Source organism: Alosa alosa, chromosome 24 (assembly GCF_017589495.1).
Source record: "Alosa alosa isolate M-15738 ecotype Scorff River chromosome 24, AALO_Geno_1.1, whole genome shotgun sequence".
In the NCBI taxonomy this organism is placed as follows: domain Eukaryota; kingdom Metazoa; phylum Chordata; class Actinopteri; order Clupeiformes; family Clupeidae; genus Alosa; species Alosa alosa.
Genome location: NC_063212.1, coordinates 13,174,457 through 13,201,510, shown reverse-complemented (window position 1 = coordinate 13,201,510; position 27,054 = coordinate 13,174,457). Strand labels below are relative to the sequence as shown.

Here is a 27,054-nt window from a genome sequence, read left to right as displayed (position 1 = left end):
GTGTTCGGCAAAGCGGTCCCTGTTGATATTTTGCAGTTTTAGAAAACAATTCCGCCACAGACCAGGAACCTCCTGGTCTAAAGTCAGTGGCATGAATTCAGATGCTATTTTAAGGGCGCATGCATGGCCACAGGCCTGCAGAAATTAATGCTATGCACACCGATCTACAGACACCCACACAGTGCACAGATGGAAACATTCAAAGCCTTGATAATATTTGTCCGTTTCCCGGCTTCGTTCGTGCATTGGTCAACTAAAAATTTAGTAGCCTATATAGTACATCTACATGCAATATCTTTACAATAACAATGCCTAATTACGACCTATTAATTTGGACAACTTTATACAGCCCTATAACGGCTAAAGTTACCTTTAGTTTTGTTCCAATTTACCGTTGTGTATGGCTTTAAACATCGTGTGCGCTTTAACATCAGCCTATAAGCATTACTCCAGCTGCGCTAAGGTTTTGCAAGCACTACAAATTTGCCTACCTTGTAGCCATCTGAAATAACTCCAAAACTCCAAAAAAAAAAAATGTTCCCTCCATCCTTTCGTTGTTTTCAAAAAACGTTTTATATCCATGATGGCCTTGAAGTCTTGAGTTTGTGAATTCGCTTCAATAAGCTTATTATGTGCTGTTAACCAGCAACCATAGACAGTAAAAGAAAGCAGCAAGTAGCCTTCGCTACAATTTCTGTAGTTGCTGCGTCCATTCAGGCCTAGTCCACACGTACCAAACCGATCTTTTTTCCCTCCGTCTTTCCTGAAACCGTATCAAGAATATTTGCGTCCAAACGGATCCTAAACTGCTAGAATGAGCAACAAAAAACAAGCATCTTTAGCAGGTCACTGGCCAGAGTGTTTGAGTTGCGAGAGCAGAAAAAAAGTCACCGTTAGCTGCACATTTTAGTGATGAGGACTGGGTGTCAAAACTCGCTTACCTGTGTGACATATTCGGGTTGCTTAATGACCTCAACATGTCACTCCAGGGGAGAATGACGACTGTCTTTAAACATCTCAACACTCAACACGTTACTTCATACCCCAGGCCTATAGGTGGCACTGTTTCTTTACAGAAATTGACCAAAACTTGCGCTTTACAAACAGATAGAATAGGCTATGACGAAATGGCTAGTGCAAGGAAACCAGAATTGTTTGTGTGGACTGATGGTGAACTGTCAACTGTAGTCAACTGTAAAACTAATAAACTTTATTTTACGGTTTGTGAAGGGTTCAGTCCCGTCCTTTATTTGGCTAACGCAGGTAGGCATACTAATCACCTTTACTGTCTTTGGTTGTAGGATAGTCCGTGATTCACATTAGTTTTGGCTATCACCGCAATTAAGCTACTAAACGCAAGGCTTACCCAAGTTCTAGGCTATTCTGTCGCCACATTTATAATATTGCTATAAAACCTTCAGTAGTAACAGTCAATACGCTTGCCTGCATCAAATCGCGCATTTTGCATTCAGTGTGCTACCATCGGCTTAACCTGAGTTCTAAGCGCCTTTGTATGCTTATATCTGATTTCACTCGACTGTGAATGCATGTATATATGTTGTAAGACATGTAAAATAAATGAATGACACTGGCACTCGCACAAATTAATGTAGCCTAAACTTACACCGCACTTTCCTAATAACTTAAGTTCTCTCAATGTCACTGACAGTAGCTAGAATGCATACAAAAAACACAGGGAAAAACAGTGTTCAGTCCACCAAGTCATACGCTATCGGTCGCGCAAGCACCAGTTGAGATATTTATCTTCGGAGTGTAATCGTAGGTAATGTCATGTATGAAAACTAGTATTGTTAGGCAATACTATAAGTGCAAGTCCAGGGCAGCTGAGGTGTGGCGATGACATCATCGATACGCAAGCAGGATGTGCGGTTTCGCTACGGTTACGGTTTCAGATCTGTTTCGACCTCACTCTGACCGTCCTCCACGGTCTAAAAAAGGAACGATCACCTTCGCTTCTGCCTATCACCGAGAACATATGTCAACAAAGTCATGCCCATGACCTCTGGAAGCAGAACGACTCGAGCTTGTAAATAGCGGAGATTGCTCCCGGTTCAGTCTCTCACCTTGATCGCCTCATCTGAGACCTGTGAGGCGTGAGTAATGCATTTTCACTGCTTTCTTGCTTTTGACTGCGTTTGTTAGTCTGCATGTGGCAGTAACCTGTGTTTTTCAGGAAACTTCGCTTAACTTGTTGACGCCTTTCCTGAGTTCACCCCATACCGCCGCGGAGGGGCTAGTGTGAGCCTGCTGCCCATGTTCAAGACTGCTGTGGGCCACCGTTTCGGTTTTATTTTCCCTTTTGTGTGTGCCAGGTTTCCGGGTTGTTTTTTGTTAACTACTGTGTACCTTATCCGTCTGTTCGCGGCTAGTGGGCTTGGTGTGAGCCTGCTGGGTGCATTCGCGCACCGGCGTGGGCCACCGTTATTATTTCTGTTTACTGCTCTGGCAGCTGGAACCTGTGTTGGCCTGATCAGCGCATATGTGCTCGGCCGCTTAGGCGCTACTGTTACTGTGTGCTTCTTGATAGTTTTGTTGTTGTGTGCTAGGCTACTTGAAAAGGTAAGTTTAGCTGTTTGTGACTACTAGGTGCAGTCTTGCACGAGGTGCGGGCTGCTGTGTGTCTCTTTACCAGTTGTCCACTAGTGTACGTCGGCGCGTGCGCTCACGCACTGGTAACCGCCTTCTTTGTACATCTGTTTTATACCCCGTCGCCGCTGTCCGCAGCTAGCTGGGCCAGTGTGAGCCTGCTAAGCGTGTCCGACGCTGCTTCAGGCCACCCGTGTACGGGTATTACACCACTGGTGTATCTCTTTTACGGGCTGCTGCTTGCAGACCCAGTGCGTTGAACGGCCAAGGTAAGTGCCTTAGTGTATTGTATTGTATTGTATTGCATTGTGTTTTTCTGTGGTAGGCTATGGCGGCACACTACTGCAGAGTCTACAGGGCCACGATGGCCCCAATGACGGCATAGAGAGTGTCCCCGCTTGCCTTTAGGGCCGCCCACCTCCTGGAGGATGTCGACAGCCCCTGCGGCGCGAGCCTGTGACCTTCCTAGGGGAGGAACGGCTCCGCCCGGGCTGACCAGGCATGTGGACACGCGGCGGAGGGCAGACGGGACAGGCGGCGCCACCCGACCGACCGGCCCCACTCTCATGGGCATGGCCGTAAGCATAAGCACAAGCGTAAATGGGACCAGCAACATGAGTCCCCTCCCAGGCACAGTCAGGTGGAGGTCCCTGGACCTGCTAAACGCCCGGCTCCAGCTGCTGTGACCAAGAGTGGTGGCACGGAGTCGCTTCAGATTTTCTCAGCTCTCCAGGCTCTGGCTAGGAGGATGGACAGGCTGGAGGGTCTCCAGGGCACGTCATCCTCTTCTCTGCCCCCTGGCCAGGAAGGTCTCTCCTCATCCAGGCCTGAGAGCCATGGTGCGGATGTTGATCTGGGTGATGTGGATGTGCTGTCACTCCATGCCCCTCGCCTACGATTGATGACGTGGCGGGACGGCCTCCTGGATGAGCTACATTCAGACATGGTGGAGCCAACTGATGAATCCACGGTGCCGGGGTAGGTCCCTGTTGGCTCCTTGATGTCACGGGTGTTGCCTCCAAGACAATAGCCCACCACCCTGTATACCCGTGGCAGAGGATTACACGAAGGTGCTGCGGACGGCATGGGGTAAGTCGCTACAGCGCCCCCAATTCAATCCAGGTTGCCGTCAGTTGGCAAAGGCTGCCTATCCGGCCGACTCAGGGCTGGGGGATATGCCACCGGTCGAGCAGTCCATCGGTGCCTGGACTTCCCTGGGGCCTGCCAATGCATCTCCCAATCCACGCTGCCCCCAATGCATCTCCCAATCCACGCTGCTCACGTAAGGAATGTGCCAGGACGGACCGTCTCATCACTCACTGCTTTGACGCCCTGCGGAGGTTCCTGCCAGGGTTGCGAAGCCAACATGTTCTGGTGAGAACAGACAGCACCTCGGCGGTGTATCATGTCAATCACCAAGGCGGCACGAGGTCCCGGCGGTGCCTCCAGGTGGCGGAGGAGTTGCTGTCATGGGAATCTGGCTTCAGTGAGGGCAGTGCACATTCCAAGCGTGGAGAACAGGGCGGCCGACATTCTCTCCAGGACCAGGCCACTCCCGGGGGAATGGAGATTGAACCCAGAGGTGGTCAGCCAGGTCTGGGCTCAGTATGGTACTGCACAAGTGGACCTGTTTGCATCGGCGGAAACGACTCACTGCCCAGAGTGGTACTCTCTCGTGGGACAGGGAGGCAGTTTGGGCCTGGATGCTCTGTCACAAGACTGGCCGATAGGCTTGTTGTACGCTTTTCAACAAGCCACTTTGCGGGCACCAAACTGGGATTTGCCCACTGTTTTGATGTCACTTACTGAAGGCCCGTATGAGCCCATTTTAGATGCAGATCTGCGATCTTTGTCCCTTAAAACTTGTTTTCTCCTGGCTCTTTGTTTGGCCAAGTGCGTCGGGGAGCTGTGCGCCCTCTCCGTCAGCGAAGACTGCCTAAGGTGGCAGGCAGGGGGCACTGGCGTGTCACTTTGGCCTAATCCAGCCTTCCTGCCTAAGGTTCTAAGTCAGCAGTCTATCAACCAGGTTCTGGAGCTGACCCAATTCCAGCCGCCTGCTGCCTCACAGGCAGAGCGACAAGTTGCTCACTCTGTGCCCAGTCAGGGCTTTGAGAGCTTATCTGGCCCGCACACAGTCGTTGAGGAGGGAACACACTCAACTTTTTTTTGTCTGTTATGGAGGCGGCGAAGCAGGGGCTACCGCTTTCCAAACAGCGGCTGTCACATTGGCTGGTTGAGGTTATTTCCCATGCCTACCGGGCTCGGGGAATGCCAGTCCCTTCGGGTACAAGGGCTCACTCCACCAGGAGTATGGTTACGTCTGGGGATGCCCTTAAGGGGGTACCAACCAACGATATCTGTGCAGCGGCTTCATGGGCGACGCTTTGCACTTTTACCAGGTTTTATAGGGTGGACGTCATTCGCCCAGCTCGGTTGGCGACGCTGCCCTCATGTCCGTGACCGGCGAGGTTTTAATGGTTAGCTTAGAGCTCCTCGCATTTTTTTTTGGTATGTGTCATCCCTTTTTTAGACCGTAGTGACAGTCAGAGTGAGGTCGAAACAGATCGTAAGTTACGCATGAAACTATGGATCTGTGAGACCGAGGGATGACCGTCACTATCCTTGTCGCACGGACCATCCTGAGGCGCCAAGGTAGGAGACTGAACCGGGAGCAATCTCCGCTATTTACAAGCTCGAAGTCGTTCTGCTTCCGGAGGTCATGGGCATGACTTTGTTGACATATGGTCTCGGTGATAGGCAGAACGAAGGTGATCATTCCTTTTTTAGACCGTAGTGACGGTCATCCCTCGGTCTCACAGATCCATAGTTACATGCGTAACTTACAATTTTTCCACTCTGGGACCAGGTTTCAGAAAAGTGCGGTTTCGGGCAGTGCATTTACAGGATTCGTTTGGACGCTCGGCCAAGACGAAGCAAAACCTCTGCGTTTAACCTAAAAAGCGTCTCCGTGTGGACAGGCCCTCATTGTTATTCTCTCTCCTGCTCAAACAAAAGTTGTGCGTGCATTAAGTTGATGATAACGTGTTTACAAACTCTACTTTACATAAAATAAATATTGTAAATAGCCCACTGTCATGCAGTTAATGGGATACTGTGCAGAGTTGGAAAGTTAGGTCAACTTGGAAAGTGTTTTTAGTTGCCTGTTGGTAAGGTACAGCCGTAGCTTACACCTGCAGGAGCGCTTGCTTGGGCGCCTGTGTTGCGAACACATTTCCACGAATCACGGATGTGTTGATTACATAAATTAGGATTATTAGAGGACTTGATGAGACGAACTGCACTATATTAGAGGACTTAATGAGACGTACTGGATGCCGATTCCATTTAACCCAAATGCCCCAGCAGCAGCACGGGAGAGGAGAGCTTATCTGACAGATCTGCATTGTCTATAGTGAGGTAATGTTAGATTACATTGCAAAATTGTCACCATGCATTCATAAGCTTGTGATTCAGTGAGAGTGATCCCAAAACATCGGAAAGTGACATTTCTGTATTACATTTTGTCAAGAAGAAAAATCAATAGCAAACTGTTCACAACTGACTATAGCACTGTGAACCATTCCTGGTTGCGCCTGCAAATAATAACAATCCGCTATGGAACAAGCGTACCTGTTGTTAAAGGGAATGTGAGATGACGCTCTGATTGGTTTATTGCACGTTACGCCCAAACCACACCCATGAATAATGCAGCTGCTACAGACCACCCCATTTTAGATTTGCTTCGGGCGCAACAGTCAATATTCCGCCGGTAAAATAGAGACAGCGCCCAAGATCCGCCCACAAAGCGATTTGCGCGAAGTCAATTGCGTTAAAGTGCAAGATAAAGCCCTAAGAATTCATGTTCATTTCAAATACTTATATCACTGACAACAGGATATTGTCATTTAAAAAGTAAAGTTGCAGCCCTCAACTGATGTTGATGTTGTCATGTTGTGTTTTGGCCTGATGGCCACCCTCCACCTATCTACTAATCACAAAGTCAGTAGTGTTTCGCATCCAGGGTGCCAGTTCTGCTAGTCAGGGGGGAGGGGGAGGGGATACACCGCTCTACAGTAATTTGAAAGTGATTGCAGTACCAGTTTTGGCCACAATCTTACATACGGTTCCTTTAATAGTATCGCAGGCAAAAAAGAACATGTATACCTAACATGTTTCAAAAACAACATCTGTACTTTTTTTGTGACAAGTTCATCTCAGATGTGCACTTAGATTTCTGCAGTCTGCTGGCTAGTTCCTTTTGTTTGCTTGACAACAGATAACCAAAACTAGCTTTTAGCATTGGAAGCTCTGCAAGACTATTTATTTAATTATGGAAACATTGAAACATACAATCTAATTCATACAAAATGTGTACCAAATATCATTTGCCATATTTTCCCATTATGTTATCATTGTGAGCATTAAGGGAAAAGTTTGACAATGTGGTCCACTCTCCGCTATAATACAAATGAGTTGTGTTTCCTGTGATTCAGAGACTGAACTGAAGGACAAGCTTACAACTGCTGGAACAACTATAGAGGAGGACAACTGTGCTAAGCACAGAGGCAAACGGTAAGGAATTCTAATAAAAGAAATATATCTATATAATTCAGAATTACCAGTGTTTGATATTGTTTAACACGTGGTTTCTTTCTAAAGCATATGGCAAGGGCTGGTCTACTTTGAGTCGTTTGATGATAAATTGATGGAAAAGTCTAACAGACAAACCGCCTCGATCACCACAGCCAAGACAACATTGGTCCATTTGCAAACTATTGAAGCAAGAGATGATGCACACCAGGTACAGAAATTTAAACTTCATCCTTCTTGGCATGACATGCCAGGTAGCTCAGCTTACGCAACACACCACCCCAAACCCTTCTCCACATACTGTAGCACACAAGGAACACAACATTTACATTTTACCTTCCATCCTGCACATATGTAAGTTCACATCTTATCAGTTATGCTTTACGTTTTATTGTGATTTATGTGACATGTTTGTTCTTGGTGATTTTGTATAGCTCCAACATGTGCCTCAATCACGGCTCAAATAGAAAGTTGACGGAGCCTTTGCTGCTCCACATCTGTCGAACCAGTTGCCTCTTGACATTTAACATACTCCCTCCATCTTGACTTTTTAAGTCTAGGCTTAAAATCCACCCTTTATTCTCTGGCCTTCCCAGCCCCCTAACCCTCCACCTGTTATATCAGTCCCCTGCTGTTTGTTGGTGGTTGTTGTTGATATGTGTGTGTTTGCTGGTATAGGTTTCTCACTCTTTATTTATATGTTTATTATAATTTCTTGAGTTTTGTACATCACGTTGGACAGTGAAAGCTGTGAATGTCCTTTCTAAATAAAATGTACTTTCTTACTGTACAGCGTTACCTGCAGAGATACAAAGAGGAGTTGGCCCAGTTAGAGGCAAAGATGGATGCTCAGATGTCTAAACTGCTAAGCTGGCAGGAACACTGGAACGAGCAGTTGAAGAGCCTTGCCAGATTCAACTCTGAGTGACCAGAACACCTTTAATATGTACTGATGGATGATGAGCTTCCATATTTAACATTTTCAATAAAATATGTTGACAATTCAATTGTGTGCTAGAAAACACAAACATGGGTTACTAAAGTGATTGCACAATCTAGACGATTTTGAAGGAAAGAAAGAAAATAAAACACTACAAGTACTCGCATGACAATTATCAGCTCTCCTTGTCTTTTTTATTTATTTATTAAGAACCATAAAACAGTACAAACACAAAAAATAAGACCCAGTCAACCCATTTAGGCTCATACAGCAAGATTAAATAAGAGACCATTTCACAGCCTTGGAATTGGGACCAGATGAGCTCTAATGTCCCACTGCAATTATATTATATATATATATATATAGGTTGCATATTACCTTTTGATAAGTCATTCCCTTACTCATTCCCAAATGCTCTCGCGCTCTCTCTCTCTCTCTGAAGAGACAAGCTTGGTATTTTATAAATAAGTCTCCCTTCAAACACATTTGTCCATTTGTTACAACAAAACTTTTTTGGTTAAAATTGTACTCTATCAAGTGTACTTTCTGTCATGACAACTCTGTACCATTCCAATGAAGGACAACATTAGATGAGTGTTAATGTTTGCGCAGCAGAATATCCCAGCTCTCTTTCCAGCGCAGCATGGCCAACTGATCAGAAGTCATCTCAACATGGCCGTAGGTAAAGGGGGAGATGGTGTGGTAGGCCAGTAACACTGCAGACAAAGCTGCCAAAACAACCCCACCAAATGCCCAACGTTGTGATGGGGACCTAAACAATGATAAATTAATAATAGTTTCAATTTAAACATTAATTGTGATTTGATTACCTATTTTGAAATGTGAATTTCTCAGTGTGGTCATTTAGGTTCTGTTAAAATGTTTTTTTTTTTTATTATTTGGTCGATGATACCTGGGAAACCGGTGAACCTTTAGCCATGAAACTTGACATGATTTTAGACCCACATTATGACTGATCAGACCAGAGTTTCAGCAGCACCAGCTGAGGTCCGAAGATCACGGCCATCCAATCATGTTTTTCAGTCCTGTCCCCTATTGTGTACTGTATATTATGAAATTCCCAAATTGTTTGCATTTTTACTTTGAGAAACATCATTCTTAAATTGTACTATTTGCCCACGCAGTGTGAAAAAAACTCCCAATCCTTCTGAGAGATGCTACAAATTAACCTAATTAGTCCCAACGTGCTGCTGGCATCAAATTCAAAATGAAGTCGCATTAACATTTGTTGTGTGGTCTATGTCCAGTTTTTAATTAAATATGGGTTTACATGATTTGTAAAGCATTTCATTCTGTTTTTATTTGCATTTTATACAGCTTCCAAACTTATTTGAGTCACTTATCTTCACTTATCATCCATCACATAGTTTGTCACAATATATCAGCACAGGCATGACTTGAGATAGTTGCTGTGCCCCTTGACAGAATGTCATGAAATTTGGCGCAAATCTAATAGGTGGTGCTGATGTCAAATTTCATGAACTTTGAAACTTCACATCACAATGTGGGATAATTTTTATTTTTCTCATTGAATGTTTAGTGTACCTTATATAATACATGTAGTGAAATCTAATTGTCATCTCCTTACTCTCCTTTACCCTTGTGTTTTCTGAAACTCCTATGTTGGAATGTTTAGTTAAATTAACCCCTGTGTCACCGAACTGTGGGTAACCCTCAGGATGGGGGGTTGTAAACATTTCTTATCTCTATTAAAATACCAGATGGTTAAGTGATCACTGGAGGGTGACAACTTGTGATTTCCATGGGTGTGGGGTAAGGGTATAAGAGTTGGCTTCACCCACAGATGTGTGGGCTTGTTACTTTGACATTTCATGTGTGTAACATGCTCCCGGCGTCGTGAATAAAGCTGCAGTCTCACACCAGTTGTCTTGCAGTAATTTTGACCACAACAACATTAGGGGATGTGAATAAATGTGACCAAGTGTACACCTACCAAATATAAATTTGTAGCCTATGTGGAAAGCTACACTAGTCACGTAACTGAAGTGTTCCGCTCGTGTTGCATCTACTGCTCCATTGAAGTGCTAGATTTTTTAGGAGTGACTCCTAATGAGTGGTTCAATTAGCAAGGGTGATACTCCCCTTAAAGGACCAACTTACCTTTTAACTTTACCTTTAAGTTCTTAAGTTAACTATTTTCACATTATTCTGCAAAAACAGTGTAAGTTTCATGTGCACAGGTTCACCAGTATCATGGACATCCTTGACCAAAGACCTCTTCAGACAAAAAAACAAAATAAAAAAATAATTAAATTAAATTTGACAAAACCTACATGACTGTACTGCACTACACCAGTGGTGATGTGCACAAGGTATACCAATAATTCATATTCACGTTACAATTCCATTTTTCAGAAATACCATAAACCCCACCCTTTTCAAAAATATAAAATACTTTCACAGAACACCTTCAGTAATTACAGTATCTCAATTCACCGATGACATCGACCACACAACAAGCCACCTCACCTGAGGATATGAGAGTGAACGTGTTCCAGGACAACTGGGACGAGTAAGATCTGGAAGGTGAGCGCTGGCAGGTAGTGGTAAAGAAAAAGTGTTTTCTCCATTGTGAAGAAAGGGAGGTAGTTCACAGCCCAGCCTCCGGCACACACAGCTCCAGCCTGGACCATCTGAGCCCAGCTTGCTATTGGGTTGAAACACATCGCATGCTTTTTCTTTTTAGGTCACACTATTCATTTTAGATAATAAACGTCATAAACTATGGTTTAATAGACTGGCTGACACCAGACAGATTCTTAAATCTCAACTGAGATTGAGAATGGATCTCAGTTGTAAAGAGGTTAAATAATTTGTGCACTATAGTGTTTTAGAGAAAATTCGATTCGAACATGAAGCAATGAAGCAATATTATCCCCTCACTGTCAACCATAAAAAACGAAAATACCTTCAGGAATATCTTGTATTTTTCTGCGTCTCCTCAAGAGATATGCCAAGAACAACAGACAATACACAGCCAATGCAATGTTTGCCAATGTCCAAGTTACAAAGTTTCCAATGAGGTGAATCTGAGCCTGCAACCAAAAATACAGGAATGGGATAGGATATGATTAATATCAGCAGGCAAAGGGAAGGCTGCATGTCAAGAGTAATTTTCCAGACACCAAATGAGTCACCAAATCTTACATTGTTTGAAGGATGAAGCCAATATGCAATGTTGGTATCCATGGTGATCCATTCTACAGGTGAAGAGCTATACTTGTGTTCAGACTCCTCAGCTTTCACAGACAGCATTCGCCACTATTGAAATAACGTTATCAACACTGATATTACATACAGTACTATGAGTCTCAAGTTAACATACTATGTGAGTCTCAAGTTAAGCACCAAACAAGCCAATCCTAAATACATTCACTATTATTTACCTGGAGTTCTAAAAACCTGGCGATGAAGCTGAGGTTGCAGCTGATGTCGATATGAGTGGGAGAATTGAGTTCCAGTTCCCTCTCTTTCTGTTCATGACCTGCACACAATGAAGTGGCAGATGGCCTTTGGATAAGTAAAAGCTCTGGCATGTTACTATAGATAAAATTAAAGTACAAGTTTGACACCACAAAAGCCAAAGAAAGGCTATCAAGTCAGTTCTGAATACTCAGTCACATACACACAGTATCCATATCTTACCCACAATAATTAACTTTAATCTAAGAGAAAAAAAAACTTCTAACCAAGGTATTTCCATGAATTTAAGATTGCATTTAGTCTGAGAGCTCTTCCTAAGTTGTACTGTATTTATCCAGAGTGGAGTGGAACCGTGATGCAATACTAGCTGGCCCCTACACCCAATACCTATAGATCTTGTCAGACTTAAGTCTACTGATAGCCATCAGAAAGAGAATACTACCTCCTCCAACTGACTACAGTATGTGCCACGGAAGGCGCTTCAGCCTGCAATATATTTCCGGTGGAGTGTCAACTGGGTTGTAACGGCATCTTCTGTTATATTCAGTTCCTTTTGTGTTTACTTGAACACTGAAAATCTTGCTTATGCACAGAGCAACTCTTTAACTTTGACACAAAGCTGCCAAACTGTCAACTTTGACACACGCATAAATCCTTGAGCATCGTGACATGCTCATTCACTAGGTGCAAAACCCAACCAGGTCCGTGTAAACAGGTACACTAAAGCAATAGCCAAAACAAGTGTGAGACTGGCTGAGAGCATTCCGTGGCACATAGGCCATAGCAATGCATCTATACAGATCTACCGTTAAGCTTTCTGGTAAACATACACACACTATAATCTACAGAATCTTTTTTAAGTAGTTGCATACTCCTTCCATAGCGATGCTCCTCAACATTCCACATGCCAGTCTGTTGGTAGCCCTTATAGACTTTATCGCCAATCACCTCCAGCTGCCTGAACCCCCAGTCTGGCAAAGAGGTTCCACTAAGCTGTACATAAAATAACACAACACATAAAGTATCTTATCAGTAATGACTGAAGGCAAGGTAGTATTTTCACTGGCAACTTGATAAAAAAGAAACCAGAAATGAAATTAGGCCTACCTTCAGCACAGCTGATGTGTTAACATGGACCAATCGCACTTCTGACAAAATAGTTTTCCAGCTCTCTCTCTCGGACTCTCTGTTTAGTATATCCTACAAAGCAACAAATCAGCTCTTCAATTTAATCAGCAACAAAACAAGACAGTTGAGTGCATTTCCCCGTTGTTACATTTGTGTGTGTGTGTGTGTGTGTGTATAAGAACCTTCAATGTCTCCAACATTTCTCAGGCTATGATCATTACCGAGCACAGAATCTCCATGTTCATCTCAAGTCTTTATATATGATTGTCAGAGCTGGCTTTTGGCAAATATACAGTGTAACACTCTTAAAATGAATGTGCTGAAAACAACACAACTTGCTTTTTAACACATCTCTGTGTCGAGATAGGAACAGGGTGTACTGAATGATGGAAACAAATCAGTCTACATAAACACATTAGACGTACCACTCTCCAAAGATTCTGAACCGGCATGGACACATTGAAGTCAATGTAACATGACACCTCCTGTGAGTGAGGACTCATGGGAGCAGCAACATCATGCCTGTGAAAGCACGACATATAACTTCAGACATATAACTTCAGACATATAACTTCAGTCGCAAAGGCAAGTCAGTCTATGCTTGGATGGATACACTAAATCGTAGGAGTTGTAAACATACGTATTGAGGAAACGTGAGGTCATTCCATGAAGAAGCTGAATGACATCTCCATGATGGACCACTCTGGGAGGACTACTAACCACCAGGTCTTGTCTGGGAAGTGAGTGTGAGAAATATGTGGTTGTAAGATAATTCAAGAAAAGAGTGAAAGAATATTTATGAAAGCAGAAAAAACATTACAAGTCTTAAAATGACAGGGATTACCTTCTTGGATCTTTGATTATCCACCAGTTGTTGACATCTTTAAAAGGGTAACAAGTTACCTGCTGTTGATGTGAACTGCCACGACCATTTTCATACCTTTGTAAGCCACAAGCAAAACATGAAAATGGTCAGCAAAAGAGAAACATGCTAAATCAAATTAATTAATTATGAATGTTATCTAGGATTTTATTTTACTTCATCAATGAACATGAACATGTACAGTAACACAAGTATCAGGGTTGCAGAGGAACCCCAGGTCAACCTTATAGGGTAATTCGCCTTGTGAGAATGTAGCCAGCATGGAACAGGTTTGCTGGAGATACTGCGGAGGGTCACCTGAGAGCCATATGCCACCTCCAGAGGCTGACCCTTTGTGATTCTCGCTAGCCCACCCTTAACAGAACAAAAGCACAGCCTTATAATATGTGTTAACAAGCAAAACTAAGGGTGTTATATAAAACAAAGTCACAGACTGTTAAGGGCCGTTCACACCAAGAACAATAACTATATCAATAATGGTAAAAAAGTATTACTCTAGCTAATATGAATGACAACGTCCACACATAAACTATAACAATAATGATAATATTGTTAGTTGTCGTTATAGTTATCATTTCAGGTGAGAATGGCCCTTTAGGCAGGGATCACACTGGCAAGCGGCAGGTTTCATATCGTTCTCTATGGTTTGGCAGCAGAACGGTGGCAATGCTAGCGTAACGCTACCGTTGAACAAGTTGAGCGTTGAACTTGGTTCAATTTGTCAGTTTAGGCAAACCGTTTCTTAGGAACGTGATAGAACTTATTATGGTCTGAGCGTTGCGTTACGCTTACCGCTGCCGCTTCGTTATTACCAGTGCGATCCCCGCCTTACAGTTGGAATGCCTGAGTTGATGTGTCATCCATCCTTCAGCAGGGGGGTTTTGAACATTCTAACAGAAGATTCTGTTCCACAACAATGTATGGTTCTAAAATTCCATGTTGAATTCAATGAACCCAGATATTCTTTAGAGCGTTCTCGTCACACCAGTGTGACGGTACCGGCTTCAGTGTTAATAGACTTGAGTGTTAGATACTGTTGGATTCACGATCGTTTTGCGTTGTGTTTTAGTTCTGATGTCTGTACTGAAGATGGTCAATAAAGCTTGACGGCTGGATCAGGATCGGTGATTAAAAGAATTTATTATAGATGGTACAACACTCACTAACCGAGCACAGGCTAAGTCTCAAACAGTAAAACTGCACAGAGTCTAACAGGTGTGGTAGTTAGTAGAAGCGGGCTGCTGCTGAGCATAAGATGCTCCCCGAGTCGCTTCCTCGATCCGTCTCGAAGTCCAAACCTGAGACAAAGCCTGTTATACTAAAATCATATCAACGTAAATCATGCCAACGTGGAAGGTACCAGCCATAGCTCAAAAATAATAGGAAAAGTACTAGCCCTGAAAACAGAATAACAAGGTGATATCTCATTCTGCCCATGCTATCACTACGGCCATGAACATGGCAGTCTGACCTGTTGATGGTAAATCCTATGTGCAGCCACACAGGCGCCTAAGGATTAGAACTAGGGAGTGAAACAATGGCATGTACCTCTCCACGTCTCTACTACACACAAAAGTAACACAAAAGTAACACAGATGAACACATCAGAATACATACAGAAATACCCCAGATTTCTACAGTCCCCCCTCTTGATCAATTAAAAAACACAGATTTTTATAGATCATACAAAACAAAGAAAAGGAGTCTGATGTGGTCTAAAGAACAGAGGACAAACCAAGACAAGATTACTTCTCTAGCACTGTGAAAAGGAGGAAGTGCCGGTGTCTTAAAAGAAAAACATAATAACTGATTTAGTTCCGGAGGATTGTCTCACACATAAAAAGAAACAGAGTCTTTTGGGGAGAAGTGAAGGAGACCGGCAGGCAACAGTTCAGTTCAAAGGCAAAAGTCTCTGTCCTGGATGATGTCCGTGGCTTCGAGCAACTCCATGGGTACATGTGGAGTGAAAGTAAAGAGCAGTATCAGTTGGAGGATAGTCATGGTTGCAGTGAGAACAATCATATAATGATTAAATGTAATATATAATCAAGTTATAGTATTGATTGTAACATAACAATATAACATGCAAGCAAATAATGATTAAACATTTCACAGATATATGTAATCACTCCTGAATTAGATAATGGCTAATGCCAGTAATAAAAAAACAGGTAAGACTTGTCCAATTCGATCACCTTTCTGAGCATGAGTTTGTGTCACCAAGAGTCAATTAGCACAACACTCCAAGCAGGCTCGGTTTTACAGGGAAAGATTCTACACTGGTGTCCCTACCCTTTTCATTTTTTCCTCTGACCTCCCGTGAAAACAACAAATCCACCGTCAAAATGAAAGTCTTCCGTGAATCTTCCTCCCTGGTCTACACCCTATTTCTAAAAAGAAGACGGGCGGAAAATCAGATATAATTCGTACCCTGCCCGGCGTGTCATGTTTCCGGCGGATCAACTAGTTTGCAGTGGCTCGCGTGTATCCATTTGGTTTTGCCCTGGACCTTTACTGCCGACTGTGTTATCAACAAGATCTGATACGGCCCATCGTGCTTTCCGCTTCTAGCTAACCTTTGGGGCTTGTGAATCATCACCCACTGACCTGGCACTAGAGAGTGCCCACCTTCCGGGGGGTCTCCCCAGGCCTCTTTCACTTGGTTAGCCGCTGTCTGGACCGCTTCTGTCAATTGCACACAGTAGTTCAGCATTGCATCTGATGTCAGGTGGATGTCGGCTTTCCTCAGATCAATCGTGCCTGGTGCGGAGAAAGGCCTGCCAGTCGCGATCTCAAATGGGCTGAGTCCTGTGTCCCTGTTGCTTGTAGCACGCATGCTACACAGGACTGTTGGTAAAGGCGTCAACCCAAGGAATGCCTTCTTGATGTTTATTGGCCAGTCGTTCCTTCAGCGTCCGGTTGGCTCTCTCCACCTGCCCAGAGGATTCTGGGTGGTAAGGGCAGTTCAGGGACCATTGCACATTCAGCATGCGGGCCACCTCGGCGCAGACTGCTCCAGTGAAGTGTGTTCCGTTGTCTGAGCAGATCTGTTCCGGCAATCCGTATCGTGGAATGATGTCTTTCACGAGGACTTTGGCAGTGTGTAGTGCAGTTCGGATCGTGCAGGGGCACGCGATCCACCTAGAGAACTTGCACAGGACAATCAGAACGTCGCGATAGCCTTTGCACTTTGGAAGGGTGATGTAATCTATCTGAAGAACTCTGAAAGGCCCTGGTGGAGCAGGTGGTTTCAATGTTGGCAGCTTGACCTTTCTGTCGTGGTTGTTTTGCCGACAGGTGGCACACCGCTTGACGATGTCCCTGGCCGTTGCTGTGAACTTTGGGGCCCACCAGACCTGTATGAATCTGTTCCTCATTTTTTCCACTCCCACGTGTCCAAGCGAATGAATTTGCGTCGCCAGGTATGGCAGAAGACTTTCTGGAGCCACTGTTCATGTTCCAAACCTCCACAGGTTGTCGTCATGGAGCTTCGCCGCATTTTCAATCCAAGTCCACTTCTCTTCTCGGCTTGCGCTGTTCTGCATGTCTTTGATGTTGGCCAAACTTTCCCGTTTTCCCTCTTCAGATGTTTCCTTGACCTTCTTGGTCACTCTCATCATGCATTTCTCTTTGTCATTTTCAAAACATTTCCTGTTACCGTTAGATCCGTCCGTGTTTCCATTTCCGTGTCCATTCTCGTTAATTAGTCGTTTATCCTCTCCCTCTCTTTTTTTCTTTGCGGCTGTTCTTGGCCCGCGATCCGGCCAATGCATTGCCTCTTGCCTCAAAGGGTGTCTTGCCTTGTGTGTGCTTTCACTTTTACGACTGCCAGGTCTTTTGGTAGTTGCCTTCAAACAAGGCAGTAACGTAACGATGTAGGATCTTCAATCGCCAAAAGGTGCAGGTCTCTCATCTCCTTGAGTTCTTTTTTTCTTCGTCCAGGTATGCCGTCCGGCATCCCGAGGGTTTGTATGGCGCGGACCACTTCTGGATTTCGCCGCCCTTTGCTGGTTGGTAGAACACAGACACACCATCAGCGTTGGCTACTGTGCGTACTGGGCATATGAGGGCCTCATCAGCTGATTCATCCCAGACATCCCATCCCTCTGCTGGTGGTCTGCGCCTCTTGGTCTTGGGCTTAATTACGGGAGCAGCCGCTCCCGGGCTTGCATCAGATGTGGATGGGGCGTCAGTCACGGGGACAGCAGTTGCGTCATCATTCGCTTGTGCTTGGTTGGCTTGTTCAGGTGGCAGGTATTGGGGATTGGTTGCAGGTGGCGCTGGTAACAGCATGGATGGTGTTGGAGTGGGTGCTGTAGCAGTGGCCAGTGGCTGGTAATGGCCCTGCTGGGGTTGAGCAGGTTGTTGGTAGTGGGTCACATATGAAGTGTAGAGGCCAGGGCCTGTTGGTAGGCCCATGCTGGCTTGAGCATCAGAGTACGGTGTTTTTCGGCATCCACCTCCTGCGAACAGGATGCCCGCATAGCCCCCATAAAGGATCGCCTTAGTTGGCTCATTAACAAAGAAGGCATAGGGCTCACGATGTCTGTTGTGCTTTTTCCAACTCAAATACACCTCACGAACCTTCTTAGGTGGCCAGCGCCCCTGGACAATAGATGCTGGATCAATTTCAAAATCTGTTCTCAATTTTTCCTCAAATTTGCCCAATTGAAAGTTCTTCGCCATCCAATCTGACACGTAATCTTGTATTTCAGCGAATGTCTCCTCCTGCTGAGGCTTCACTTTCTCCTCATCATGGTCAGCTGCTTGCTTATCTTCTTTTTGTTTATTGCGCCCGCAAACCATCCCTGATTTCTTACTCTCTTGCACAATGTCTTGTTCCAAATTATTATTGGGGCCCGAAGCCATACGAATTGGACTATGTGTTCGTACAAGGACGAGGTCCTTTATTTAAACTTTTTACTTAAATTTGTCAGTAGTGTGTGATGTTTTAGTGCCAACTTTTGCGATTCTGCTTTGGCCAGAGAAAAAAAACCTCTCTCTCTCTCTGTCCTTCTCCTTTTTTTCTTTCCACACACTCACACACACACGCTCGCTGCTCCCGCCAGGGAAAAGAAAACACTCTCTCCTTATCTCTCTCGCTGGCACTTGGTAAATTATTTCACTCACAGCATGAAGCCACAACAATAACTTTCACCAGTGTCAGTTCCACTTAACTCAGACTATTTCCTTTCTCCCCAAAAACGGCTGGACAACGACAAAAAATTAACGTCTCACTCACACCTTTAACGATCTCTCGTTAAATTCACAGTTGACCAAGTCAACAAAAACATAGGTTGGAAACCCTATTCCACTTTTCACCTACTGCACAACCAAAACACCCCCCTCTGGTGATTTTGTCTCCTCTCCGTATCACTGTAACGCTAAGTTTAGTCCTAGGCCATTAAACTAAACAAAGACCTTGAGAAACAACCACACAGTTCACTTCAGCAACAATAATGACTGTAGCAACAGTAACTCCTTCTATTTTCTCTTCGGCACCCGCACAGCATTTATCACAAAACCCACACAGCTCAGCATGTAATGGCAGTACAGAAAAAGAAAAGCTTTAATCCCCCAAGCTTGTCCGTAGTTAATCGATTACTTCTTTTAATTCGTTCATGAATCTATTCCAATTACCCAAAATATGTGTACACTTTAACCGTTTACTTTTTTTATCAGAAAACTTCTTATATCCAATGACATCTAGAGCTCATCAATCATTGATATAGGTACGTTACTTGTCAAAACACTTAATGACACAAACTTCAATACGCTCATTAATGTGCAGCTTTAAATAAAAAAAATTCTAATTTACTCCCTAAATTATGTTTATTTTTTAACTTTACTCTTGGTTCTTTTCACGCACAGAGGAGAAAAAACTCTTTGCTTTCACCTGGTCAGAGTTTCTTCACTGCGGCGGTGCACCGCCAAGACAGCGTCCTCCCTCTTGGTAGGCTTCCAGCTGGGGTTGGTCACGTCAGCCCGGGGCCCCAAAGTAGACTCTTCTTACAGATGTGAAGTTTCAAAATCTGCCCTCGACGTCTGTTTGAACCCGAAGACTCAGTCTGACCTCGCCCGAATGGATGTTCTCGTCTTCCCCTCCTCTTGCGTTGGGTCACGGAAACCAAATGTTGGATTCCGCAATCGTTTTTGCGTTGTGTTTTAGTTCTGATGTCTGTACTGAAGATGGTCAATAAAGCTTGGCGGCTGGATCAGGATCGGTGATTAAAAAGAATTTATTGTAGATGGTACAACACTCACTAACCGAGCACAGGCTAAGTCTCAAACAGTAAAACTGCACAGAGTCTAACAGGTGTGGTAGTTAGTAGAAGCGGGCTGCTGCTGAGCATAAGATGCTCCCGAGAAAACTTCCTCGATCCGTCTCAAGTCCAAACCTGAGACAAAGCCTGTTATACTAAAATCATATCAACGTAAATCATGCCAACGTGGAAGGTACCAGCCATAGCTCAAAAATAATAGGAAAAGTACTAGCCCTGAAAACAGAATAACAAGGTGATATCTCATTCTGCCCATGCTATCACTACAGCCATGAACATGGCAGTCTGACCTGTTGATGGTAAATCCTATGTGCAGCCACACAAGGCCTAAGGATTAGAACTAGGGAGTGAAACAATGGCATGTACCTCTCCACGTCTCTACTACACACAAAAGTAACACAAAAGTAACACAGATGAACACATCAGAATACATACAGAAATACCCCAGATTTCTACAATACTGACCTCCAGACTGGCCTGAAAAGCACTGCTCATCATCTGGTCATGTGGCCCACTGTGATAGAGAATGCTTAGATGGGCGTAGAAGAAAACCAGGTAGAGGACCACTGGCAGCACAATCAGGGCAAAAAACTGTGCAACAACCTGCTTCACAACCACGGCCTACTGAACCACAGGGAGATATGGCATTGCATGAGACATCAAGTCGGAAAGTAAAAAGCAAAATACAGATACAGTCATTCAAAGCCACTAAGTTAAGCTAAATAATTTGTTTGTTCAGAAATGGGCGTACTCATGCCAATTGCTTAATAGCCTAATATACCTAATTGACATCACTTGTCCTACTTATCTGTACAGGCCATTTTGTGCTTTTATACTGGCAGTGCTTTTCTATTCATTAAGATGCCTGAAGAAGATCGTAAGATCGAAACGTTGTGTCTTTTTTCTATTAAAAGTTGAGTCGTTCAAAGGCAGTGTGCAAGTCTTTTTCACTTGTATGCCCTTTTTGGCACCTGCTGAAACACTTTTGGATGTGCGCACTTCATAGTATACTTTGTTCAGATCTCACCATGTTTAAAGACTTGTCTCCTATGAGCTTCCAGACATGAACAGTTGCCAAGCCCAAAAGCAGCAGGTAGGTGAACAGACCCATGTATTTCACTCTGTCACATAAAAGAGGGGAATTCAGAGTGAATGTCTCTTTGTTAACAATGTGGCATGCCTCTACATAAATAAATAAACCTTTAAAAAAAAAAAAAAAAAAAAAAAGGATCAACTCACCCGATAGCACAAGAACTTGCCACACCCGACAGTGCCAGCCATACCCACCTGACTGATGAACTGAAGAAATTAAATAAAACACACACACACAAACACACACACACACACACACACACACACACACACACACACACACACACACACACACACACACACACACACACACACACACACACTCCATCGTTAACTGGATATTTTATTTTTTTAAATCAGTGTTTTAAACCGCCTCTTTCACAAAAGGTCATGATACCTACTCATTTGGAGCTTTACAATAACGGAGATAGGAAACCACAGCAAGCAGCAGGAAAAAAATGAGAATAGACTCCAATAACATGAAGCGAGACTGGACAATCAGTGAGTTCTCTGTCAAGAGATGTGTACAAAGAAAAACACTTTGTGTGAGCTACAGTGAAATTTTAGCCTCATGACATTGAAACAAATATATTCAGACATTATGTATTAAGCTTACCAAGCAAGAGAAGCACTGATGCCATTAAAGCAACAAGATGGGAATAACCCAACTCTTGCATCAACAGATACCCCAGTGGCACACACAAAGCGCCTGATAGGGCCGGAATTACTCTGAGGCTCCAAACAGGTACGTTATTGGAGTATTCTAGGAAAAGCACATGACCAAAAAACAAATAACATTAAAATATTGTGAATGCAAAGTGGGAACTGTTCTTACACATTCACTGCTACTAAGCAAACATGTAGAAATGCTTTATATTTTAATGGAGCACAACATTCCGGGATCCTTTGATCTGACAAGCACAGCTTTCAAATTGTATGATAGGGTATAGTTTGTAATGTCAAATTTAAAAATGTAATCTGATCAAATGTATCTTTTCCACAAAACAGCACTCTCTTCGACAGCTTTTTTATTCAGACAGTATACACAGCACTTCAGGTATGTTCCATATTGCTTATGACAAAAAACAGTTAGGTGGGATCAAACTATTTATTAATATCTGATTAGACAAGAGGCATTCCATTAGTGATAGGATATCTCAGGACACTTCAACACTAGCAATCACTCCATATTTTTGCACTGAACTGTCCGATGTTACTAGGCTAGAAATCGGGATGTAATTTGCAACCAGGGCAACTCTCTGTTGGCTTGCGAGCTGGAAAAATTAAACTTCTATCAGGCCAATCACATCCTGCATTGAGTCGGCGACGGTGAATTTCCGCATGAATTTACTGCTACTTGAAAACAAAAAACGATGGATGCTGCTGCTGGCAAACAGCAGTTCTTGAATCGCGACTCGAGTTAAGCTTTTTTTAAATTGGCAAAAGTTTGATCAACTAGCCAACTACCTCTGCTGGTGGGAAAATGCATGACTCATGAGTTGTAGCCAGTTGTAGCACTATCCTATAGGGCAGCCGTGGCCTACTGGTTAGCGCTTCGGACTTGTAACCGGAGGGTTGCCGGTTCAAACCCCGACCAGTAGGCACGGCTGAAGTGCCCTTGAGCAAGGCACCTAACCCTTCAGTGCTCCCCGAGCGCCGCTGTTGTTGCAGGCAGCTCACTGCGCCGGGATTAGTGTGTGCTTTACCTCACTGTGTGCTGAGTGTGTTTCACTAATTCACGGATTGGGATAAATACAGAGACCAAATTTCCCTCACGGGATCAAGACTATATATACTTATATCCTTATACTATTGCGTACAGAGGAAATTTGAAAGACAACCATTCATCTCGGCCCTCAGATTGAGCAGTGCCTATGGTAAGTTCCCAGACCCTACATCTTGATGTGGGTCTGGCTCGTCAGGCTACGTTACATTCCCTTTGTTCAAAGTGATGGAGCAGCAATTTCATGAATTTCATGATGTCAGATTTGACAGTTATGGAGTGAGAAAATGGAGTAAATGAAGTTGGGTGAATGTTCAATTTAACATGTAACATATAGACAGGCAAATATAGTAATTACTGTGCACATATAGCCTCTCTCACTGAACTTTGTTAGTTACAATTGTCTTTATAGTAATTGTAAGCAGTGTGCACATTCGTTAAGGGGTTCTGCTACGACAGTGTAACATTATGATTCATGTTATGAGTTATGAATGTAGTCATAACTACTTCTGAATGGTTACACAGAATTATGTCAATCATTATTTGTAATTCTTTACTAGACAACAAATTTAAACAATGCATCACCAATGTGTTTCCAATTTGTCAAAATTCATGAAGTTTCTGTGTGGTTTGTAGTGGTTCCACAAACAACTTAGAACAGCAGACCCCATGGTTATTATTCTTTATATTGAAAAAGCTATAAAATAACAGATAGTGGATCAGTCAGTCAATCAATCCCATCACACTGAAAAATATATTTAAAATGAAAAATACTAACCTGCTCCTATTCTGTTCCAGACAAAGTTGCCATCAAATCCTCCCAGATAGGCTGTATGAAAGCAAATGTCAGATTAAGGCTACTTTTAGGCAACAAGGGGAGGATTCAGTGTTTTGTATCAGGCTCCAAGGTGCACGCTTACCTCCAAGCGCAAGTATCATATGGCCAAATGGTGGTCCACTCTCGTCAACGAAAAATACTTGTTTCATATAGAGAGATACAAACTGTCCATAATAAACCTCATCAAACCTACAAAAAGAAGAACAAAGAATACACAGCTTTTGGATTAATTTACCAAATATTCACATTAGTGTTTAGAGTCCCTGGCATGGAACTATGAGACATTTCTATAATATTGATTTACAAAAAACAAGGTTTCAGTCAACTTTCCACCAAAATTCATTTTAATGTGAATAACTAGGTAAATTCTGTCATAGGCTAACCAATCAAGAAGGAATATCTTTCAATAAACAAATCACATCCTAATTTGCACAGAGGCAGCTCATTAGAAATATAAAAGTTCTGAAGTTGCAAGAGCAGAAGATTCTCTGCAAAGAAAGTAATATACGTCGACCAGACTAGAGTTTATATCTATTATTTTTTAATCATCCTCTGCATAATGGAAGACTAGCATTAAAGTTGCATTTCCACAGATGTTCTATGGCCTATGATAGTAACTCAGTCCATACTTCTAAGACCAATTATCTGACATGGTTTAATGTATCATTTACTGCTTTTAAATTCCTGCCATTTCGTAAATTAACAATGTTTAGAATTCAACAAAAGTATTCAACCACCCTAAAAGTCAAAAGCACATGGGTTTAAATACTTAAAGTTATACACCACAGTTTTTAATGTTAGCAAATATACATTGGCTTTGGAAATATTTTATTTTAAATAGATACAATAAAAATGCTAGAACTATAATGTATGGAAGTATATTGTAATTGTGATGTTGAATATGGGGTGTTGAATATTGTTGTGAGTCACTGTAAACATTGCTACGGTTTTCAAATCATATTTTCTACACTATATTTCATGGGCGTGCCTTTTGCTATGATTATGGCACACATCCATGCATTCACTACTGTTTCAACAACCTTGCAATGTTTGTTTTTGTTCAGAGGGATTTAAGTCTGGATTCAAACTCTAGTTTTAAGTGAAAGACCAGACTATTTCTATTTCGATAAATAGCCTACAAAGAAATCTGAGAGCAAATGAATAAGGCTCAATTTCACTCCAAGTGTTGAAAAGCAATTGGAGGGAAGATATTTAAATGGTCTTTTCTAATGGGAAAGTGCTCACCTTGGACAATGCATGCCTGACTGACTGAACTATAATGCGACATTTTAAAGATAATGTGCAATTTTGTGGATGCAAACAATGTTGCTCTTGTAGTGGACATATATTTGTATTATGTATTTTGGCAAGTAGGCTACATCTTAAACTGCTACAACAAAATTCCCTGATATTCCATGACTATGCCCCAAAAATTATAAAAATTCCATGACTTTCCATGTCTGGAATAGACTTTGTAAAATTCCATGATATTCCAGAAATCCCATGACCCGTGGGAACCTTGGAAATTAGTTAAAATGTGTCGGGGGAAAGTTCTACAAACAAGACAGTTCTAGCTATTAAAACGTTTGTGGCAACAGTGGAATAAGCGGGATAGTGGACTCCGTGGTGGTCTGTTAACAGAAATTAATGCACGGTTTAATGCACTTAATGAATTAGCCTACAACCTCGACCGTGCATGAAATTCTGTTAACAGACCACCGTGACAGACAAATTCACTACTCACACAACAGCTCTTGGAAACTGAATCCCGTACAGCCTGGTCAGCAGTCCGAGAAGAGTAACAAGTAGCAGTAAAACATTGATCTCGACTTTGACTGTTACCGGTATCTTATGAGAACTGAGCATTATAATGTTACGTTTGTGCTAAGGATAATGTGAGAAATAAACTACTGGCGGCAGCTCATGTGGCCATCTGCAAGCATTAGCGAAAAAACTAAAGGAACGGTCTAATTTAAACATTCGAACGATGCTGATTAATGCTCGCTACAAGCCAAACTGGTTCTTGCCACAAATTCTATTTCCAATTGGTGTGTTGTGTGTGGAGTCAGTTCAGGAATTCAACCGCAACTCCAGTGTCTTTTCCGGCCACAATTTCTGGAAGGGAGACAGTCCAATATCAAAATAAAAGCCCAAGAGAAACTATAACCTAGTCCTGAAAGCACTTTGACCACTGCATCAAGGTTGTAGGCTAGCCTATCTACAATCTTTGAGTAGGCCTAAGGTGTGTAGGCTATAGCCTTCGAGAGCTTCAGGGCCAGCAATAAACTAGGGTATTAGTTATTTTTAAAATAAATTAACCCTGAAGGCAAATCATGTTAATTTTTGGCATACAACATTTTTAGGGGGTTTGAAGGGTGCTGAATTCAAATCTTCTGTATGCCAGGCTGAAAAATGTCCCATAATGCCTCAAAATGTAGAAATCCAATATGTCCGCCGCCACCAGGTCAAAATCTAATTAGTCACTTATCTTTTGGACTGTACAAGGTAAAAACCTGAATGTAATGTGCTTTTATAGGTTTTCACATATAGGGAATTCAATGCCATGCTCAGATTTAAGTGCAAGACTAGAGAAAATGCTTGAAATTAATGTACATGGTTAAAATTGTTGTGTTGGATAATGAATAATTCATGAAAAAAGGACCATGAAACAGGTTGATGGCTTTCTGAAGAATATACTTGAAACATGTTTAGAAGCAAGGTTGATTACCAATATTATTTATTTATCTGTATTTTAACTATTTATTTAGTATTTGAATAAAATGTTTGAAACTCTTAAGCTAAATGCCTATTTTAACTATCTATTTATATTATTTATCTGTATTTATCTTTTTTTTAACTATTTATTTAATAATGCATATTTACCTATTTATTTAGTAATTAATCCATTCTATTTTATCCAATTCTTTAAACTTCTTGGTATGAAGAGGAAGGCTACACTAGGCGAGGATCACATTAGCCAGCGGCAGCGGCAAACGTAACGCAACACTTAGACCATAATACATTTTGTCTCGTTCCTAAGCAACACAAACGGTTTGTCAATTGAATACGCTCGCGTTGCGCTTTGAAAGTTGAACCAAGTCCAATGCCCAGCTTGTTCAACGCTAGCGTTACGTTCCGCTGCCGAAGCATAGGAAACCTGCCGCTTGCCGCTGGCTAATGTGATCCCCGCCTTAGGCTATCCTAATCATCCTCATCCTCCTCCTCTCCAGCAGTGTTCTGACAGGTGCTGCTGCAGCTGCATGACTCCATGCATAACATGCCACTTTTCCTGCAACTGCAGCGCATGCTTAGACATCCCTTGAAGCAACCACAGGAGGTGATCTCCTTACAAATTTGAATCTCCTTGAATTTCCCCTGGGGATCAATAAAAGATCTATCTATCTATCTATCTATCTACAAGAATTGGTGAGAGATAGTAGCTGTGGCTGTTCATCCACATTTGGATGGCCTGATAAGGTGTGTTGTGTTTGGGCCACTAACATGCTT

The 27,054-nt window shown here is 42.9% G+C and overlaps 2 protein-coding genes across 3 annotated transcripts in view; one reads left to right on the top strand and one right to left on the bottom strand.

Annotated features, from left to right (window-relative positions):
- The window catches only part of ccdc180 (coiled-coil domain containing 180), a 54,377-nt gene extending 46,065 nt beyond the window's left edge, over nucleotides 1–8,312 (top strand). Inside the window, 3 exon segments of the mRNA XM_048236034.1 lie at nucleotides 7,101–7,179; nucleotides 7,267–7,408; nucleotides 7,991–8,312. Coding sequence (XP_048091991.1) covers nucleotides 7,101–7,179; nucleotides 7,267–7,408; nucleotides 7,991–8,125 — 356 coding nt within the window. The 3' untranslated portion in view covers nucleotides 8,126–8,312.
- Nucleotides 8,310–25,616, bottom strand: pomt1 (protein-O-mannosyltransferase 1). Of its 2 annotated transcripts, XR_007192613.1 has the most exons (20): nucleotides 25,292–25,616; nucleotides 23,630–23,736; nucleotides 23,488–23,538; nucleotides 21,603–21,749; nucleotides 21,388–21,496; nucleotides 21,134–21,193; nucleotides 20,922–21,015; nucleotides 20,360–20,515; nucleotides 13,837–13,967; nucleotides 13,575–13,670; nucleotides 13,371–13,463; nucleotides 13,156–13,252; nucleotides 12,710–12,802; nucleotides 12,475–12,595; nucleotides 11,566–11,663; nucleotides 11,327–11,440; nucleotides 11,088–11,214; nucleotides 10,649–10,826; nucleotides 10,280–10,396; nucleotides 8,823–8,909 (listed from the first exon to the last, which is right to left on the bottom strand). XR_007192613.1 is itself a non-coding variant. In XM_048236035.1 (19 exons), exons 1-19 carry the CDS (start codon nucleotides 25,411–25,413, stop codon nucleotides 8,735–8,737), a joined length of 2,169 nt encoding a protein of 722 aa, XP_048091992.1. In that variant the 5' UTR covers nucleotides 25,414–25,616; the 3' UTR covers nucleotides 8,310–8,734. The 2 variants fall into 2 exon arrangements, 1 of the variants encoding a protein (XP_048091992.1); XM_048236035.1 differs by lacking the exon at nucleotides 10,280–10,396 and having other exon boundaries at nucleotides 8,310–8,909.
- Nucleotides 25,617–27,054: the final 1,438 nt, after the last annotated feature.

What these genes read in the sequence shown, in the direction of transcription:
- pomt1 (XM_048236035.1), bottom strand. Translation starts at nt 25,413, where the DNA reads ATGCTCAGTTCTCATAAGATACCGGTAACAGTCAAAGTCGAGATCAAT. An exon ending in TATGATACTTGCGCTTGGAG is followed by an intron (nt 23,539 to 23,629) that starts GTAAGCGTGCAC and finishes GCTTTCATACAG; the next exon opens with CCTATCTGGGAGGATTTGAT. An exon ending in ACCTCACGTTTCCTCAATAC is followed by an intron (nt 13,253 to 13,370) that starts GTATGTTTACAA and finishes GTGCTTTCACAG; the next exon opens with GCATGATGTTGCTGCTCCCA.